This window comes from Tasmannia lanceolata, unplaced genomic scaffold, assembly GCF_043159265.1.
Source record: "Tasmannia lanceolata isolate RefF3 unplaced genomic scaffold, GAP_Taslan_0.1 ptg000015l, whole genome shotgun sequence".
Classification (NCBI taxonomy): Eukaryota; Viridiplantae; Streptophyta; class Magnoliopsida; order Canellales; family Winteraceae; genus Tasmannia; species Tasmannia lanceolata.
Window position 1 is genome coordinate 52,923,728 of NW_027518692.1, and position 21,193 is coordinate 52,944,920.

Genomic DNA, 21,193 nt, shown 5'->3' on the forward strand with positions numbered 1-21,193 from the left:
TAAACATGAAAACACTTCATTTGAACCAACCCTATTCAAATTTTTCTTAAAAGGGACCTTCAATTTATGATAATATCCCTCCAAATTAACCAGTCTTATAGTTTACATCTAAATCGTGCACAGAAGAAAAATTTTCAGAGAAAAAAAAAATTCCCGTCCAAAATGTTTTTCTTGCAATCCAAACAAGGTCTTAGGGTTTATTTGGACAATGGTGGGACTAGAGATGATAAGGCCGATTTGTGTTTGTGAGCTTGATCGACGGTAGTGATCGTGTCTACGTGGCACATATGGGCTCAAAGAAGGTCATCAGGACAAAATCTCATAACCAAGTCTTTCTAACATTATTGAGTTTGGATTACTCTCCAAGGTTGGATTGTAGGAATTCTCTAGAAAAGTTTGGAAAAGAAAAACCTTTCCACGCGTCCACTCTCGATTGTTGCACATTTTTACTCTTGATTCGTGCCACATGTCCATCTCCCATTTGGGTGCTAGTTTTAATCATCAGCTACACTCACACCCTTCACTCTGACATCATTCTAAATAATTTTCCATGTAAATGGTTAATCAAATTAGGGTATGTTTGGATACCTCATATTTTGTATTTGGATTTGGAATTGCATTCTCAATGCAAAATAAATAGATCTGCCAGCTCATGTTGAGGAAGACATAGAGGGACAGGGGGAGCAAAGAGGGTGAAGGAAAGTGCCAGTGGATTTTCAATTACTTATTTCCACGACATATTTGGAAATTTGAATTTTTTCACTGCCGGTTGCTGATTTGGAATCCAAGGATTTGATCAGGTCCAAATCACAACGCAAAAATGGGCTGCAAATGTGAGGAATCCAAATCAAAATGTTCTTGGCATCCAAACGGGTTATAGAATTTAAATTTCCCAAAAAATAAAAAAAATTGAAAGATGTTAACCAAACTCTAAAAACATTTTTCAGGAAAAATAATCTATAAAGAACTTTCCGGGAAAAAAACTTTCTGCACAATTTTTTTTTTTTTTTTTTGATAGGTAAAACTTTCTGCACATCCAAACACGACGAGGATACATAGTGCGCACAGTCCGTTTGCCTCTGCCCTAAAACACACTTCCTCTATTTTCAACACAACAGACCCTTTGCCTCCAGTTCCTCAATTCTGATCGTGAAGAGAACGTCTATATGAGATTGAAATTTTTCTTTCAGCAGCTTTGTCTCTGATTTGTTGGCCTCTTTGGCCCTTTCTCTCGTATTTTCTTGATGTTTTTAACTATTCGGGGTCCTGCCTAACCCTAGCTTTCTCATAAAAAAAAAAACACTACAAACCCTCTCTCTCTCTGAGCCAAGAAAAGGAAGGACATGGGTAAAAAGGCTAAGAAACCTGGAAAGGGAAAGGAGAAAACAGAGAGAAAGACAGCTAAGGCAGAGGAAAAGAGATCCCGAAGAGAGACCAAAACCATCTCTCTAGAAGACGACATCGATGCCATCTTGGTAAAACAAAAAACCCTAAAAATTTTACCCTTATCGTTTCATCTTTATATGGTTTATTTTTTCTTCAACTGTTTTGGGATGTGATTCTATTGTCTAGAAAACACAATCATGAATAATTCTATCTATGTACAAATGGGTTTTTCCCAAACCAAAAAAAAATTGAATTTTTAATGGGAATTTTAATGGGCATGGATGTCTTTGTAACGTGTTTAGTTCAGAAATGTTCAGGATAGAGCTCATAATTGGAAACTATGGTTGTTTTGACAGATGAGTATTCAAAAAGAAGAGGCGAAAAAGAAGGAAGTTCATGTTGAAGAAAATGTTCCTGCCCCATCCCCTCGATCGAACTGTTCGGTGCACGCCTTACCCTTAAATGGAAGATTCATTGTTTGAATTAAATTGGGTCTATTTTTTTCTTCCTATTTTCTTATTGTTTAGAAGAGGAAAGCTCTACTATGTGTGCACTTTATTTGCAATTAATTATTTATCCATGGACTTGCATTGATAGGGAGAGTGATTATTGATGTTATTTAAGCCCTGTTTGTTTTGAATTGTGAGTTCCAAAACTGATTATTGGACTCAAAATTAGTTCAATAATCAGTTTTGGACTCACAGTCAGTACTCACAATCCAAAACAAACATTTGTATTGTGAGAAATGCTTTCTCATAATCCAAAACGATTTTTTCACACCGTTGGGACACCTTGTCCCCATCGATGCAATTAGTTTAGTCATTAATGAAATTGTTACCTTTAAAAAAAAATAAAAAAAAAAATTTCCAAAATGAACAGGGCCTTGGTGTGAAAGCATTTGTTTGTTTTGGATGCAAGATTATGATCTCTCTTATCCATCTAAATCTTTTGACATCTTGACTGTGCATATTTCCTTCTCTTGGCCTTGCTTTGTACGTAGGAATTTTCGAAGTTGGGATTGGGGCCTGTAGCTCAATGTTTGAGGCTTTGTTTATCAACCTTGAGGTCGCATGTTTGATCCCAGCTTATATACCAAAAAAAAAAAAAGAATTTTCAAAATTGCTTAGGATTTGATTTAAGAAATGCTGTTTCAAACTGAAAGTATTTTGGAGTTTTATACTGACGACTGTATGTTTTGTCTAGCTGAACATAAACCCATTGAAAGAGACGGAATTAATTTTGTATGGTGGCGAATTCTACAACGGTAATAAGGTGAGCATTTTTTATCCTCATTTTTTTCTCGAAAGATTCTTGTGGATTTTGCTAATTTACCGAACTTATTGCTGCAGACATTTGTATATGGTGATCTTTATCGATACGACGTAGATAAGCGTGAATGGAAACTGATCTCGAGCCCTAATAGTCCACCACCTCGTAGTGCACACCAGGCTGTTGCCTGGAAGGATCATCTTTATATTTATGGTAAACTCAAACTGGCTCAACTATTGCTTTTAGTAGTCTGTTTTAAACTTTTAATTCATGGTCGCATGGATGAAAAATCGGTATTATTTGACTTTATTTTTGTTTAGGCGGCGAGTTTACTTCACCAAATCAGGAGCGTTTCCATCATTACAAGGTAGTTCCTTTGAACTAGAACTACTCTACTCTACTGTTGTACTGAATCTTGGGCATCTTTGCTGTTCTCTTATTCTTAGGTTATAATTTTCTTACAGATTCAATCATGTTTAGCAAGATGGGCTCCTTCTTTTACGTTCTTTCACTCTGAGGTCGGGGTTCGATCCCAGCTTACCTATCAAAAAAATAAAATAAATAAATAATGGTTCAGCAAGATCAAATATTGATTTACATGTCATAACAGTAAAGCCCATTCACGACTGAAAATATATACAACCACATAATGTATAAACATAAACACAAACACCACATAAACACATGTTTGAAGAAAACCAATCCATTAATTAATTCCACAAAGATAGTACAATATAGTGAAATAGTACAATATAACGGAGTACTGAGTAGACTAGTATAACATAAGGAGAGTACATTATGTGGGATGCAAAAGCAGTACAATATAATGACTACACCACCTATCCCCAAGGACTCCAACCTCATCTCACAAATCCATCATCCATATCGCTCCTATGATGGTCCATCAACCCTATCTCTGCTATGATGGTCATAGTTCAACTGCTTACGAATCTGGTCATCAATAAACTACCTTATCATAGTTCCCCTAACCCTTGGGGGCTTGTCAACATTGTTGCATGTTCGTAAATCCACCTTCAATGTGCTGTTTTAAGCTCAAATAACCATCACTGGCCATCCTCTTCCTACAATAGTTACACTGTTTTATGCCGATTATCGTCAATAGACTGCCCATGTTGCCAACCAATATTATCCTCCCTATCTTGTTGTGGTGACATTTTGATACGGGTACTGTGATATACTGATATTGATAGTTCTAAAAAAAACTAAACACCATTGATAGTTCTAAAAAAAACTAGACACCACACAAATAACCTATTTGTACATAATACATAGTTATATGTACACCGCATTTCACATAAAGGGTTATACAACTTCTAGTATGTGTTGCATGCTAGTATAGTATACCTTGTAATACACTAAATGGTAAAAACAATTATTTCCTTTTTATTTTAAAATTATTGTAACATTTTTTTATTTTTGTATATAACTTCAAAAAGTAGTTGCAATAGTATAAAGAGGAATGCTAAATTGAAGGGAGCCCCCCTGCAAAACCCCAGTAGGCGCTCCATTGGACATGCTTCACCAAACTGCATTTAACATTCCTTTATTTTGCATTGTTCAGTGCTATTATTAATGTGGTTGGATGACGTTGACCCAATGGGGCGCCCTTGCAGTTGGGTTTTTGTAAGGGCGCTCTTCACTTTATCATTACCCAAGTATAAAATACTATATATAAATGTGTGTGTGTATATAACAATACAATAGTATGAATTATGTCCATTCTGGTTTTTTTTTTTTTTTATGAATTTAACTTTTTTTTTTATATATTTTTAATACAAAAATTTGCCATTTTCATATTTGAAATGATTTTCTTTTAAAATCAATTAAAATAATTAATTTCCAAAATTAACAAAAGTTCTGATTTTGGCAATTGGTAGATCAGGAAAGAAACAAAAAGTTATGACTATCTATTGGTAGATCAGGAGAGAATAACTCACATATAATAAAATCAGAACCTAACATGCATGTTTGATTCGATCAACACGACCAATGCACATGTGTAGCTGCCAACTGGTTGACTCACCCGGTCAACCTTGGAGAGGGATCTCGATCCATCCTCCCAAACACAGGTATTGTCATCCTGTCACCATCGTCTGCAACTCGAAAACCTGTCTCTGCACCAACTGCAAAAGAGACCCTTCGCTTGGACACGCTACTGCTCATTTTCCAAGTAACCATCGAGATCTTATGAACACTAGTCACCGTGTCCCCGACCAGACAATATAATTCACCACACTTCTCTCCTTTCATCAGAACCATACATCCGCGTGTGATTTTCATGGCTCCACCTGCAGCTGAAAGCCTGCAACCACTGGAGTCCAACCGGCCTAGTGACACTAGATTCTTCCATATCTTTGGGACATACGCCGCACCACCCAAAGTACGAACTACTCCATCAGACATCTTAATCTTCACTGTCCCAACTCACATGACGTCACAAGTAGATCCGTCACCCAATGACACTACACCCGCCCTTGTCTCTTGGAACATATCAAGCTATTCCTTCCTGGAGCATATATGAACAGAGAACCTTGAATCTAGGGGTCCAACTTGGGTCTGTTAAGGTTGAGCGTTTGCTACAAAATGAATAGGAATCAACCTGAACCCGACCTGATTTTAAGATAAAGGCTCAACCCAAATTCCAAAAAATCAACCCGAGTTGCATCCCTACCTGAATCTAGAATCCACTCATCACGAGGAGAAGTGTGATTACCTGTGGAGACTGTGAGAACATCTCCAGCCTCTTCGCCCTGCTCATTAGTTACTGCCACTACTGTATTTGTAGTACCATTGTTCGCCTGGTCAACTCGCTTTGGAAAATTCTGCTTGATGTGGCCATTTTCTTTTGCAACCATAACATTGCACACTCTTTCCGCCAACCATGGATCTTGACCTGCCTTTTCTTGATCACTTGTCAGACGACCTTCCTCTTTGATTTCCACAAAGAACAACCAACCCATGCTTTTCACTTCTACCAAGAACTTGTTTCTTCTGCATCTCATGCGATAAGAGCGACACCATTACTTCATCCAATTTTATCGTATCCTTATCATGCAATAAAGTTGTCACCAAGTTGTCAGACGAATCATGAAGCGAAGTAAGAAGCAGAAAGGGCCCTGTGTTTTTCCTTCAACTTTTCATCAACCTTGTGGAGTTGATCCACAAGCCCGTTGAACACCGTAATGTGTTACAAAAGATTCTCGCTTTCTTGCATCTTCAGCCCGTACAACTACCGCTTCAGATACATCTGATTGGCCAAGCTTTCGACATGCAAAGCTTTTCTTACTTCTCCCATAATTTAGGCACATCTTCTTCCATAACATTAAACATAACGTTATCTGCCAGTCATATCTGAATTAAGTTGACCGCCTTCGACTCATTGTCTACCCACTCGGCATCCTTCATCTTCTCTGGCTTCCCATCCTCCCTTCAACGCCTTAGCCAATCCCTGTTGAACTAGGATGCCCTTCACCCTCATCTGCCATAGGGTGAAACTGCCTTTTCCGTCAAGTCTGTTGATGTTGAACTTGGTAGAACTCGATTTTACCGTCATCTCAGATTACTCCGCACTTCTTGGTGTAGGCTCCACCTCGAACGAGAATCTTTCTTGGACAATCTTTATACTCCCAAAGATCGCTCAAACCGCGATCCAACCACAACATCCACGATTACTCCACCCGGCCTCCACGATCGCTCCAGTTGAGCTCTGATACCACATGTTCAGAAAACTCGCCAAGCAAATCCGATCCGATCGTGCGCAAACCAGTGGAATAGTAAAATAATAAAACAAGCCACAAGATGAACACTAAGATTTTACGTGGTTCAGCCAAGCCTATGTCCGCTGGCGAGAAACACGATCTTCCACTTTGAGAAAAACAATATACAAGGATTGCGATGGATTAAAACAAAACCCACAAATCTGCAGCCCAATCCTTGCTTCTCAAACCCAAGACCGTACAAGAGAAAAACCCAAGAGAAAATACCCAAGAGGAACCCGAGAAAAGACCCAAGAAGAAAACCCGAGGAAGGAACCCACTTCCCTTCTTCGTCTGCCTGCCCCACTGCCTTTTCTCTAGTTATGCCCATTCCGGCTGTGTGTGGACCTCCTTTCTCTCAATGTTCTGTTTACAAATTTGATTATGCCTATGTTCTTTCATTGGATCCATAGTATGTTACTGCATTGGCTGTTATTTAAAACTCAAATTGTGGTTAAAGCTTTCTATTATTTTACACATGGTTTCTAGATCATTGCTGCCATCATAGCATATCTGTTGGTTTTGATTTCTGTCTTGTTACAGGACTTTTGGATGTTAGACTTGAAATCAAATCAGTGGGAGCAATTAATATTGAAGGGATGTCCAAGTCCACGTTCGGGCCATCGCATGGTATGTTTTTGGTTTGCTTATGACATGGTGACTATGTTTAAGTGATGAGGAGTGCATTAATTTTTTTGGGGAAAATCATATGGGAGCTCTATATTGACACTACGTTGTAATTTAAAAGCTTTCCATGTCAGAGATGTGTGTTGTATATAATATGAATTAGTATTAGTTGTCCTAAAATGCCAGAAGCACATGCCCAATAGATGTCTCAACGAAACATATCTTTTGCACGTGGAGGTGCCCCTTGAAGTATATGGCCCACTGAACCTTTTACCTTGAGAATTTCGGCATGTGGCTTAGGAACAATCTGCTTCTCACTGAGCTAGGTTTGTGTCCCTTCGATAAAGTAGACTGAGTTAGCATGTCTTGGCCTGTTGGGACTGTCATTGGCAATTATTTTATCCATTTGCCTTTGTTTCCTTTAGTTTTGCATTCCATACTGCTTGAAGAAGTTTGGATTGCATAGTAGCGCTATTAAAATGTTTTTTTTTTTTTTTTTTTAATGGTAGCTGATATTAAAATATAAAAAAGAGAGTTCCATAGATATCAATTTCAGGTCTAGGACACAATTGAGGAGTGATGGTTTTTCCGATTGTTGCGGGGGGTCCTCTTTCCATCTCTTTGTGAATATTGATTGTTTGTCGGAACTTGATGCCGTGATTTCACACAAACATTTTGTTTTTTGTATGCTACTGTATTTTCCTTCAATTGAACATCATGGTCAAGAGAACCGTCAAGGAATGATTCAATGCTGTGTGATTGAGGCCTAGAGGTAAAAGGAACATTTTGATTATTGATAACAAAAGACAAAAAAAGTGAAGTAACATTTGGAGTGTATTCATATCTTTATTTATCTTCCACTTTTAAAAGCTCCCTAGCTCAACCTGTGATTCGCCCACTCGGTTATACCTTTGCCGAGTTCTTGTTCAAGTTCAAGTTTAACCCATCCTAGTCAATCGGAAACTCTTTGACTTGGCCAGGTTAATGAAAAAAAGTTGACCGCATCAAGATTCATTAAAGTCAACTCCTTTTTGCCTTAGTCGAGTGGTCATCCTAGTATGATTCTTTAAGCATTGGTATCTATTATGTGGAATACACTCAATTTCTGACCGTGAGAAAGGGCTTGCTGCTTGTTGTGTATCAATTTCGACTTTCAAGTAATATCAAATTACCACCCTTTGCTGTCCTGTCAATTGTTTAGGAAGAGGGGATTTTCACGAATAGGCTATCCGAGTAAAAGCTTTGTAGCCACAAAAATAATCACTGTCCTAGTCCATAAAGGTCAGTGTCGAAGAGTATTAGGAGGTGGCGATATGGTTGCACTCGCGAGAAAGTGAATGTTTTGTTTTGGCGTCCACTATACAATGGGCTTTGAAGTTCCATAATGCTTTTTCCCTTTTTGAATAAATGCATTATATAATAGGAAGCGGGCTACATATTGGTGGAAGATGGTAAAAATTGCTGAAGCTTAAAGGGATTGTAAGAGAAAAAATATCGTAGGAAGAGACAAAATGATGTCAATAATGTAGGGTCAAATGGTTAAAGCAGTTTGATAAAATTATAAGAATACAAATTCCTTCCACAACAATACTGTGAGGGAGAAATACAACTGCATTCCAAGTTGAGAGTTGACATCGTTGTTAAGGATCCTAGGGTCATCACCAAATTCATTGTGGACTTTGCCAATCCCTTTACGCTAAGGAGAGTTGGCAAAAGCCTAAGATAGACAAAATTATGTTGATAGGTTGGACCGCAAGACTTGTGAGGAGCTTAAATCTCGTTCTAAAGAAGAAGGAACGAAGGAAGTAGAGTGTTTGCCATGTAAAGGATTCTGGCTCCTTGTCTTGGATGGTTTTCGCATGGGATTCTTCCAGCATTGTTGGGAGGTAGTGAAATCTGATATTGTGACTTCCTTCGAGGTATTCTTCAAGAGGAAAACTCAGTGAGGTAACTAATCCAGCCTTCATAATCTTAATTCCACAAAAGTTGTTCAGGAACAGAAAGACTTTAGACCTATTAGCCTTGTGGAAAGTACCTGTGAGATCCTTTCTCTAGTCCTTTCAACCATAGTAAAAAGGGCTTCCCAGTGGAGCATATCTCTTAACAGAGGGGAGTTTATAATGGGGATGTAGACCTTAGATGCGGCTTTGGTCGGTCATGAGGATTAATTCCGGACATAAATCCAAAGGGCCAGGTATTGTGTTCAAGTTAAACATGAAGAAAACTTATGATTATGTGGATTGGTCATCTGTGGATTCCGTCTCGGACAAAATCGGATTTAGTACTAATTTGTTATCAATTCTATCGTCTAATTTAAATCTAGTTATGTGTTCTGGTATTTTATTTATGCATGTCTTGTATCCTATCGCCAAGGATTTAAATGTCGGTTTCGGCTACCACCAAAACCGGGTTGGAAATTATTTCGGCCGAAATCATGTAAAACCTTGATAAAAATTTCTTTTAAAAAAAAAATAAATTCCACCGAAATGTATGAAATTTTGGTGGAAATTTCGGCGATTTTGGTGGAAATCTTAAATTTCAGAGGAATTTTTTTAACATTTCATTGGAAATTTTGTAAATAAAGATGAAAAACGAAATTTCAAAGCGAAATTTTGGAATTTCGGCAAAAATTTGGGGAAATTTTGGCAAAATCCTGTATTTTTCCAATTTAATGTACCTTCGTTTTCGGTCCAAACCGACAGTGAAATATTTCAGCCGAAATTTGGATTTCGGCTGGAATTTAAAACTATCTTATCTCATTGAATGAAATACACTTATCCACATCTGGGCCCTACATTCCAAAAATGATAAGTCATATCGCCTTTCCTATATCCATGTCCTTAATTGTATGCGTATCTAGGTATCATAGAAGGGTGGATGAAGGAATATATATCATCCACTCTGTTTTTGATTCTCTTGAATGGTTCTCCAAAAGGATTTTTCAAGGTGGGGACTGTTTGTGACCCCGAATTGGGCCAGTGACATGAGCCAAAGAAGGGATCTTTGGGTCATCATTATTAGGAAGAGTTGACATAATTATTAAGGATCCTAGGGTCATCACCAAAAGCTACTGTTCGAGAGACAAAATTTTTGCGTATTTTGGAATAAGAAAAAAGTTAGGGTTCAAGGGATTGTCTTGGGGAAGAAAACTTTCTGTAAGATTTTTGTCGTTTTGATCTATGGTTGTAATCAAACGAGATTATATTTATATCGACATCAATTTATTTCTGTTATAAGTTGCACCATAAATTGGTATTAAAGCGTCAATGTTAAATTCGTGCTACATTATTTGGCATCAGAGCGCCAATCATAAATTTATTCTGCATTATTTTGTATTGGCGCATTTAAATGAATATCTGTGCTACATTATTTGGTATTACAGCCAAGATGCGTCCTAAAAAGGCCTCCGGTTCTCATTATAGTGAAGATGTGCAAGATGACAAAAATCTCGAGGAGGTTAGGATATTAATTAAAAAACAAGTGGTAGTGATTCAACAAGGGGAGCAGAATGATCGGAAGATAAAAGAGAAGAGGGAGCAATTCACAGAACTCAACACCGTTCTCGCTCAAGTTGTGCACAATCAAGCCGCACCACATACTCTAGATCTGCAACAATTGTGTGCTAAGTGTAGAAGATAAAGAAGTATACTATGAAGATTAGTGTGAAGGGATAGCCAACTGAGTAGCTGTTGAAGTATTCTTCCTCCGCTCTTCAAAATCTGAACCAACGGAATGGAAAAAGCAAGCGAACCTTGTGCCAACTACTAGAAAATGGCGATTGGTCTGATTACCCAATGGTCTAACCATCACAGTCAAATCCCATGCGGTAAGTGAATATTTTCTATTGCCACAAACTAATCCGTGTGAAGATTCATTCAATACCATGATTGTCAGAATTAGCGGCGAGAGAACTGCGCTCAAGGTAACCTCATCAAAAGAAATTGTGTTTAGAAAATTGATGTATTATCAGCCAACATTGGGTGGGCCGATTGACATATATATCGTCTATCAATGGAAGAGAAGGTTGATAAATTGGAAGAGATGAGTATTGAAGTTTCATTTGTTGTTCATCTAATCTTGGAGGAGTTATATTTACATCATTCTTGATGATATACTAACAGGGTTACCGCCAAAATATTCTCTTTCCAAATTTCTTGTTTAGAAATGCGACGGAATCCTTAAATTTGTAGATTGTTGCCACAATGTTTTCATTGACAAGCGATTGTCTTTAGAGGAGGATGACTTGAACTCGAGGTTGAGTTCTTTTCAACTGGGGTGACTGATGTGGTTCAACCTCATGTTAGATTGAAGATGATTCCATACGAAAGCGCATGCCACTAGGTGTTCAATGTCAAATTATTATGAATGGCTTTTTTTGCTTATGTGATGGTTTCTGAGTGTGTATTTGTGCCTATTCTAGATTTTTTGAAATTTTCATCTTAAATGTCCATCATTTGCATATGATTCCATATGTTTCTATTTTACAGGATTTCCACCGAAATTTCCAATTGAAACCGACCGAAATGCTTACCAAAACCGAAACCTTAAACCTTTCCATGGTTTTAAATTTCCAAATTTCCACCAAAACTGACACGAATCAACCGGCATGTTTCCATTTCCTTCCCCATCAAAATGCACATTGAAACCTAAACTGTATTACATTATTTTGGTTGAAACTTGGGAACATGTTGGTGTTGGTTGGAAATTTTGTAAAATTACAGTAACGTATGGACCAAAATGCTTACCAAAACCGAAACCTTAAACCTTGCCATGATTTTAAATTTCCACCAAAGCGAACATGAAACGGCCAACATGTTTCCATTTCCTTCCCCATAAAAAATGCTTACCAAAACCGAAACCTTAAACCTTGCCATGATTTTAAATTTCCGCCAAAGCGAACACGAAACGACCGACATGTTTCCATTTCCTTCCCCATCAAAAACATATTGAAACCAAAACTATTCGTGTACATAATACATTATTTTGGTCAAAACTTCGAAACATGTCGGCTTCAGTTGCAAATATTGGTGAAATCCCTTAAAATTATGGAAACTTATGGAATCATATGCAAATGATGGAAATTTAAGGTGAAACTTCACGAAATGCTAGATAATTATTTAAAATTAGAAAAGATAATTAATTTCTTGTCTTAAAATATTAAATTATAATAAATAATATTTAAAAATCATAAAAAAATAATTAGAATGAACAAGGAAATTATATAAACAGCACAATTTATAATATTTTATTGTTATATATATTATATTTATAATATATAATTTTTATGTATTTTTATTAAAAAATAAAAAATTGATTAAACTTATCCCAAGAAAAATTAAGGCGTTCATACATTTATCTATAAAATTATGTTGCATTTTATCACTATTTTCTATCTTTGTTATATTTTTATAAAATATTACAAAATTATAAAATATTAGAAAACTATTTAAAAAAATGAATCTTTCTGCCATTGAAAAACAAATGAATCTTTCTTTGCCATTTAGTGTATTATTTTTTTAATGGTGATTTGTTGTATTTGTTGGACACTATAATAGTTTGTGTTTTATAATTATATTTGTATGAATTGCTTGTGAAATGTGGTTTAGAAGTACATTTTTTGCAACAACCTTTCCTATTTGATAGAAAAGGATCCCATGATGCTAAACCTATCTTACTTGGAATCACAAATTCCATGTTTCTGTCTCTGAGATATTTGGATTTTTCAAAACGCCATGGATGTGCAGAAGAGGAATGCTATCCCCTCTCAGACCAAGTCATAACTTTTACCAAAAGTCTTCGTATAAGTATTTATATGAATTGCATGTGAAATGTGGTATTAACTGAATTGTCAAACATACCCGACAATGCATGTCACTAAGTGTTCGATATGGTTAAATCATTATGGGTGGTTTTTTTTTTTTTTTTTTTTAATGTGATGGTTTACTGAATTATCAAACATACCCTACAATGCATGTCACTTGGTGTTCGATATGGTTATATCAATAAGGGTGGTTTTATTATTTATGTGATGATTTTTAAGTGTGTATTTGTTTTTATTCTAGTATTTTTTGAAGTTTCAACTTAAATATCCAAGATTTGCTTATGTTTCCATACATCCCATGATTTTACTTGATTTCCACTGAAATTTTCATCCAAAATTGACATCTTTCTATTTCCGTCAGGACCGAAATGTAAAAACCAAAACTTGAATCCTTGGTTTAGTAGTTGTTTTTCTATTTCCTCTTTTAAATTTAGTTCTTCTACTTCTTTGTTGTTGAGTTCACTTGATGAATGCTGTCTACACTTGGAGTTCTATAACTTATTGAACTTCTCTTACCATCCAGATCCTACTTTTTTGGATTTTCAGCCTAATCATTGTATTGTTCGACACTGAATCCTTACCTTTTGATTTTCTGAACTAAATTCCTTTCGGAATCAAGGTAAAATCTTAAATTTAGGTTCTATTTGTTCTAAAAAGTAGGAATTCAAAATAATTAAGTTCTCGTGGGAAACCATATGTAATTTTTTGATTTTATCACCCACTGCTCATGGAATTATGGAAAGTAGCATTAAAGATATGCTTCGAAATCATTTTAATGGTCTACACTAAATCCTCACTTTTTTGATTTTCTGAACTAAATCCTTTTCTGAATCAAGGTAAAATCTTAAATTTAGGATTGATTTGCTCTAAAAGTAGAAATTCAAAATAATTAAGTACTCGAAAAGAAACGATGTGTGATTTTTTGATTTTATCTGCCACTGCTGCTGGAATTAAAATTTAGGCAAGACGGAAAGTAACATTAATGATATGCTGGCCATTGAATACCCAATTCAAGGGGCAACTCTGAATAAGACATCAGTAAACTGTCCACTCTACACCCCGAACACCTATCCATTTTCACTCAATCTTCTGCCACACACCTATGCATTTTCACTCAATCTTCTGCCACAATATTTACTCTCACTATTGTATTAGATAGTTTCATTATGTTAAATTCAAATACATGTGATGCTAAATGATTTGTTGACAAGTTTTCCACTTATTCGTTTTCTCATTGTTTCTTTTTCATTTTTGTATGTAACAGGTGTTGTACAAGCACAAGATAATTGTTTTTGGTGGCTTCTACGATACTCTAAGAGAAGTGAGGTTGTGCGTTGTGTCCTTATTAGGCATCAATTTTTCAGTGGGCCCATTAATTAATTTTAGTTTCTATGGATGACATGTGCTAAATAAGGGCTGCTGGATGTTACATTCTCTCTCCTAACCCAACGTGGGCATCTATTGTTGCTTGCTTTCCTAATGATAGAACTTTATTTGATGCATTTAATTGTACTTTGATTTGTTGGACACATTTATTTGTTTAAATTTCCGCATCATCCTATTGAAAATGCCTCAATTATCCAATATCGGACTAGCGCTAAATTTTCTACTATAGGAAATATACATCACATGGGCATGCGCAAGTGTATAATTTGCATAGATGTGTCAAATGAGTCCAACAATGAGAAATAATAACGTCATGTGGTATCACTTTATCTATGAAAACAAGTCCACGTGACCTATTGGGTACATTGTGAAACAGAAAAAGTAAATGCCTTACTGGGCTGTAGTTTTTAACAAGAGATATCCATATTATTCAAAATTCAACATAAGGAGTGAGAGGCATTAGTTATGGGGGGCGATTGATCTGAGGGAGACCTCATATAAGCTATCTGAGCTAGCCACTACAAATAGCACATCAAGCCATGTTGTTTGAGTCATCCAACCCATTCATTCCATAAAACCTAACATAGATAGCATGTTCCTAAGAAATCATCTCCTTAGGATCATCCTAACCATTCGATCTAGAGAGGCACAAAATGGACCCATTTTATAGCCTTCCATTTTAAACCTCCACAAATCAAGGGTTAGCATGATCCTATGGAGATGATTTCTTAGGACCACCCTATCTATGTTACGTCCTATAGAATCAATATCTAACATAACCCAAACAACATAGGAACCTACGCTATTTATACTCGTTCTCAGATACATTTATCTATTAGTTATTATCTGTGGCATATTTATGGTCATTGTCGAATGTCCTCTGTCACTTCTTTATATTGGAGATGCATTCCTTGCTCTGCCGATTTTGATCGCGTTGAAACGTGATTTAGTTTAAGGCATTTTCTAGGTTATTACTGTTTGGATATCTCCACTCGTGCCTTCTAGGAGCTATTTGCAGGGCCCTTTTGGTGAAATTGTCATGATAAAATAGGGTGGTTCTATTAAGTCTTTTGCATGCTCCATCTTGGTGGCTTAGAGGCAGAATTGGAAACCTAAAAACAGACACAATAGGCTAGATTTGACGGACATTTTGACAAAATCTTGTGTTATGGTTTTATATATGGAATGATAGAGTAATTTATCTTATTTGTAGCTATCTACAATGTAGTCAAAGCCATTTCCGGTGGCAGCATCAATGAGCCACAAACACTGGGCCTACTTGTTGCCCTTGGTGGTCCAATGAGGCTTGCAGGTAGGTCCTAGGTATATTTCTCTTGGCACAGAAGATCTTGACAGGTGACCATAGCCTCTTGTATTAGTCTTTTTTGTTTTTTATTGCCGAAATAAATTGGTGGGAATGGATAAGGAGTGTTAGCACCTTCGTCCTCTATCCTCCCAACCCCAAGCACTTGATACCAAAAGCCTTTTGTTTGAGGGACACTTCTTAGAGACTATGTTCCTCAAATCAGTTGTTTTTTGGATCGTGTCCCATACAATGGAGGGAACTCCTGATGGACAGTCTGGATCCCCTGCTCAGGCAGCCAATGTGTATGGTTGATGATGGAGGGTTGCTTTTCATATTTATTTGCATCATGTACAGCAAAAAAACTTAAGAAAATGTTCCCAGAATTCCAATTATCCATTTTACCTTTGGCCAGCCACAGGTTCTTGCACCTCGAGTGCACCTAAATGTTGAACAAGCCAAGCTAGCTCAGGCAGCAGCTTGTGATTGATTGTTATTAGTAGAAGTGTAGTTGGGTTAGAATTATATTCTAAGCCCCCTAAGAATTTCGTGGGGTTTGATTTTGCTATAAATATAAGGCTTATGGTCCTTTGATCTACAATTTTTATGTATGAATATTCAATATTGGAATTTCCAGACTGTGTAAGCCTGTTTGTGATGTTAGGAGACCTTGGAGTGATTTTAGGTCTGTTTTCTCTACTCTTTCTCTTGATTTTTTTTTTCAATGGCTCTTTCTCTTAATTCTTCTCTCTTTATCTCCAGTTCTTGACTCATTTAACCCGTTTTTACCTGAATCTTTATTTGTAAATTTTCATATTTAGAACCAGTCCCCTACCCTCTAGCCTACCGGTCAACCACTCCACCTTGCCCCTTTTCCATCAACTCAAATCCTTACCTCTAGACTCCCGACAGCATTAGCCTACCCGAAGCGACCTAGAATCCATACTGGATTCAAGATCTGTTCAAGAATCCTTAACCTACCGCCTGAAACCACATCGATATCCTATCCTTTATATCCCTGCAACATTATAGCCTTTACGCCCTAACACTACCCCTTCTTTTTGACCTGTTACAGGTTCAAGAACCTGTCCAAGCCCTATCTATACACATGCTACAAATTGTTGGAAGCCTGGTAAAATCCCTGCATATCTGTCCCTATCCAGACTTGTTACAGTCCTAAACCTTGCGCGAAAAAAAAACTCTACCTTTCCATCGACCCAAATAAACCCAACAGACTGCTAATAATTCTACATCCTAACTCTGTCGTTACAGTCCATCCTATTGGATTGCGCTACCTGTAAATCCACCAACCAGTCCTATATACCTGTTCCTATCCACCTTCGAAACCCTTCGATCCCTCTATCTGGACTGTCTCAGAACAAAGGTTTAAAATTTCGGTTTCGGTATCAGTTTTGGCCTCAGCCGAAATCGAAATTTGGTAAAAAAAATAAATTTTCGTAAAAATCCGAATTTTTAGCCAAAGTTTCCGCTGAAGTTTGAAATTCTGGAAAAAAAATAAAAGATTATATTTTGGCTTAAAATTCAGCCTGAATTTCGGCCGAAATCTGAAACCGACACCGATTCAAGGTACTTTCGGTGTCGGTCAGCCGAAATCTGAAATTTCAGTATTTCGGCCAAAATTTCAAACCATGCTCATGACCACTATATCTTAAACCTGTGACTGCAGTCCCCTACCATTGCAACTTTCCAAGCTCTTCCGTACACTATGATCCCTACAAATCAGTCTTTACCTACGCAGTTATGGATCTAAGACTTAGAACCCTATAAAACTCCATCCTTTCTTGCATGGATTTAAATTTCCACCGCAACCAACTCGAAATGACCAAAATGTTTCCATTTCCATCACCACCGAAACGATACCGAAATTGAAACGCGTACCAAAACTAAAATTGTAAGTGCATTAGTGGTATACTATATCAGTATGTGTTATATATTTATGTTTGTATTATTTGCAAGTGAAATATGGTGTATTTGTTAGGAAATGATATATTCGCCCCTTTTTTTGGCTTGGGACACCTATACCTAGTGGTATACTATATCTAGTGTAAGAGAGTAGTCATAAATGCACTAGAGGTGGCTGTCCTAAGTAAGAAAAGGAGTTGAATATATCACTCCCCTAGGTATTATGTATAAATATTTATATGAATTACATGTGAAGTTTATGTACTGAATTATCATACATGCATGACATCTCTGTATCTGGTGTTATTAAACCATTATGGATGGTTGTCTTGCTTATGTGATGGTTTCAAAGTGTGTATTTGTGCTTATTCTGGCATTTCCTGAAGTTTCATGTTAAAATTCTATCATTTGCATACGTTTCCACAAGTTTCTGTGATTTTACAGATTTTCCACCGATTTTTTCAACCAAAAATCGAAATGTTTATGTTACCATACTTTCTCGGCACTTGTCAGGCACTTGTCAGCTGGTCATTTGACATTTGTCAGTAGGCTTGAGACCTGTCAACGTCTTTGACACCTGTCAACAGGCCATCACACCTGTAACAGTCCATCGCTAACGTGCAACAGTTCTCTCATAACAGACATATGACAAGTACTCATACCACCTGCCTTTTAACCTGAAACCATGACCCTAAACCTTGCACCCATCGCCCACGACCAGATCTTTCATAACCTCCCCTAATTACCACGCCTGTCCAGATCTGTCACCCCTCTTTCACTAACTTAGCGCCTGCATAACCTATTCCCATTTCCTTGGCTGTTCTGCATCAGTTGGTGTCAAAGTTACCGGTCTAGTTGCCTTCCGTTTTCGTCCTGCATCATTTGGGTTTACTTTTTTGGACTTGGGTTTCTTGGAAATAACTATTTTGCCCTTGTTTTTGTGAGGATTGTCCTCCATCACTTCCATTTCCCTCATCCCTTACAAGGAAGGGCTTTTGAGTATCCTGGTTTCAAGGTGTATTTGTAATAGGCAAACAAACCATAGTGGAGTTTTGGTAGCGAATGATTGTATCGATTCAAGATATTGGGGAGGTAGATTGGGCCTTTTATGTAAATAGATATCGCCATATCGGTAAATCATATGATCATTTCAATTGCAATTTCGTCGGCTATGTGCAAGGATGGGATCTTGGGAAAAGTGGTGACTGTAGAAAAAAGCTAGTATATCACTGGCTTCTTTTTCATCAGTAATTAATAGCACCTCAATGGGTTTCTTTTAATATGGGAGAAGTGTTATGCAATTAGATCCCCTCTCTCCTTTCCTTTATTGTGATGAAGGTATTTAGTTTGTTCCTAAGTCGTGTATAAGAAAGTTGTTTTATTTAAGGTCTCCAAGTTAGTAGTAGTTTTCCTTAGATATCACATCTCCAATTTGCTGATGGGTTCTTCTTTTTGATTAATTAAAACAGGAAGCGGTATCTCACCTTATGCAATCTTAAGGTGGTTTAGGGTAGTTTCGGGTTTGAGGATGAATCGGACAAAGAGCGCATCTGTGGGCAAAAATGTGATCAAGGATGGTTGCAAGACCATGCTAATTCTTTGGGATGCAAGGTGGAGAAATCACTTCAATTATCTTGGACTACCTTTATGTCTTGGTTCTCCTCCAAAGGCCCTACGGGTTCGGGGATGGATAGAGCGGAATAAAATTAGCCTATTGGAATATGGCTTATTTTATTCTTAGGGTTGAGAATAACTCTTCAAAGGTGAGAGAGAGAGTGGATAGAGAAGTTTTGGTGTTTGATAATCGAGATTGAGAGGGAGTGGATGGAGAAGATTTGGTGATCGATGAATTGCTTCCATTGTGATAACTTTGTAGCAAGTGTAATGGCGGATAATCTAGATAGTGGCAGTGAATAGAGAAAATTTTGGTGATTGGTGAATCAGTTCCGTTGTAATAGCTTTGTAGAAAGTGTAATGGTGGATAATCTAGACAGAGAGGGAGTAGATAGAGAAGTTTTGGTGATTGATGAATTGCTTCCATGAACATGATAGCTTTGTAGATATGTTTTTCTGTTTTTGTTAGTTGTTTTTATGTGATGTAATCTGTCATACTGTGGGACAGCTCCTGCGCTTATGCTGTATGGTTTTTAGCATCTTAATGGAATGTGTATATGTTACTGTTAAAAAAAGGGAAATGATTTCAGCGCAGCTATGTTTTGATACATGCGCTCATGTATCTTGTCTTTTAGCACTTAACTGTCATGTAAGTGCTTTTTGGGGACCGTAAAAACCCCTTTACAGATCTTTAAATATAAAAGACAAGAAAAATGACCGTCATGTATGAGAACATGTTTGTGTTGAAGTCATTTCCCTAAAAAAAATGTTGGATGTTATATTACATATCTTGTATGGTGCCATGTCATATTGATTCAGAAAGATTCCTAAAGTCAGATACATTCCCAAATATAGTTGCCTTCGCTAAAATATTATGGACAGTTTTTTGGCACGATCTTTCCAAAAAAGAAAAAGAAAAACAACAACTACAAAAGTTTTGCATTAAATCACTTGGGGGCCGTTTGGATACACGGATTTTAGAATATTGGGTTTCCTCAAAATCTTGGATGGGAGACAAGAGAAGGAGACCGATGGCTAGTCTCCTTCTAGAATCTTGGATTAAGTAAGAAATTCAGGTTTTCGAAATCTCTTCCCCATCCTGAGATTTCGAAAACCTGGAAACATCGGATGATCTTCTACTCTCTTGCTGAAGGAAAGAAAAGTGAGAAATCAGAAAACGATGGCTAGTCTCCTTCTGTCGTCTCCCATCTACGATTTTGAGGAAATCCAAGATTCTAAAATCCACGTATCCAAATGGCCCCTTAGACTTCATTTTCCTTGAATGTTTTGGTAGTGCCGTTTAAGCAATAAGTGGTACTTAGTGGTCCATTTAAAAAATAAGTGGTACTTAAGTGGAAGTTTTGGTTCTCATTTTTAAATATCTGCAGCCTTTTCATTTATATTTGCAGATACTTCAATGATTTGCACGTATTTGATCTGGATCAATTCAAGGTGAGTACTCTTTGTTTCTAATCTTGCGGCTTGCACTTGATTTCCTGTTATGATTTGCCTCCACTTTGTTATTTATCTGGTTTGCCCATTGGTACATTGCAGTGGCAAGAAATAAAACCCACACCTGGATGCATGTGGCCAAGTGCAAGGAGTGGGTTCCAGTTTTTGGTTTTTCAAGATCAGGTGAGTCGATCGGCATTTGTTTTTTTTTTTCTCGTGTTAATTTCTTTATCTTGTGTAGTAATATGTGCTTTGATTCTTGTACACATTACTTTCAACCATTTTATGTATTTGTTACTACATTAGTATGTTGTTGAAGATTTGCTGTATCATGCTTATAATGCCTTCTTGCTGCCACTAATAAGCATTCAAAAATTAATTTAGTATTTAGAAAGATCATATTTAGATATAATGGAAATCTTGATTGGTGAACTAGAGGGAATAATGATAGGATGCCGAGAATGCTCTCCCCTCCTTCTCTGCCTCAGACCCCTCACCATCATTCCCCAAGGCCCCATCACACTCAGCCCAAAATCAAAATCTCAGATTTCCTCATCGACTTGCTAGATCTTGCTTCCTCAATCTTGGTTGCAGCGCCAGACTAGGTGTAGTTCTTGGAACAATGACGATGATTCT

General features: G+C 37.0%; 1 protein-coding gene and 1 long non-coding RNA gene across 3 annotated transcripts in view; both read left to right on the forward strand.

Annotated features, from left to right (window-relative positions):
• The first annotated feature begins 1,026 nt into the window (after positions 1 to 1,026).
• Positions 1,027 to 21,193, forward strand: part of LOC143892362 (Galactose oxidase/kelch repeat superfamily protein) — a 49,510-nt gene continuing 29,343 nt past the window's right edge. Inside the window, exons 1-9 of one of the 2 annotated variants that reach the window (XM_077396943.1) lie at positions 1,027 to 1,475; positions 1,743 to 1,829; positions 2,590 to 2,658; positions 2,736 to 2,868; positions 2,976 to 3,022; positions 6,975 to 7,061; positions 14,144 to 14,205; positions 20,515 to 20,557; positions 20,660 to 20,740. In XM_077396943.1, the coding sequence (XP_077253058.1) occupies positions 1,344 to 1,475; positions 1,743 to 1,829; positions 2,590 to 2,658; positions 2,736 to 2,868; positions 2,976 to 3,022; positions 6,975 to 7,061; positions 14,144 to 14,205; positions 20,515 to 20,557; positions 20,660 to 20,740 (741 nt within the window). In that variant the 5' untranslated portion in view covers positions 1,027 to 1,343. Of the gene's footprint in view, positions 1,476 to 1,736; positions 1,830 to 2,386; positions 2,452 to 2,589; positions 2,659 to 2,735; positions 2,869 to 2,975; positions 3,023 to 6,974; positions 7,062 to 14,143; positions 14,206 to 20,514; positions 20,558 to 20,659; positions 20,741 to 21,193 lie in introns of those variants that run through there. The other variant, XM_077396944.1, reaches the window with a different exon arrangement.
• LOC143892363 (uncharacterized) lies at positions 18,092 to 19,650 on the forward strand. Its single transcript, XR_013255483.1, has 2 exons — positions 18,092 to 18,829; positions 18,961 to 19,650. It is a non-coding gene; the product is annotated as an uncharacterized LOC143892363 (long non-coding RNA).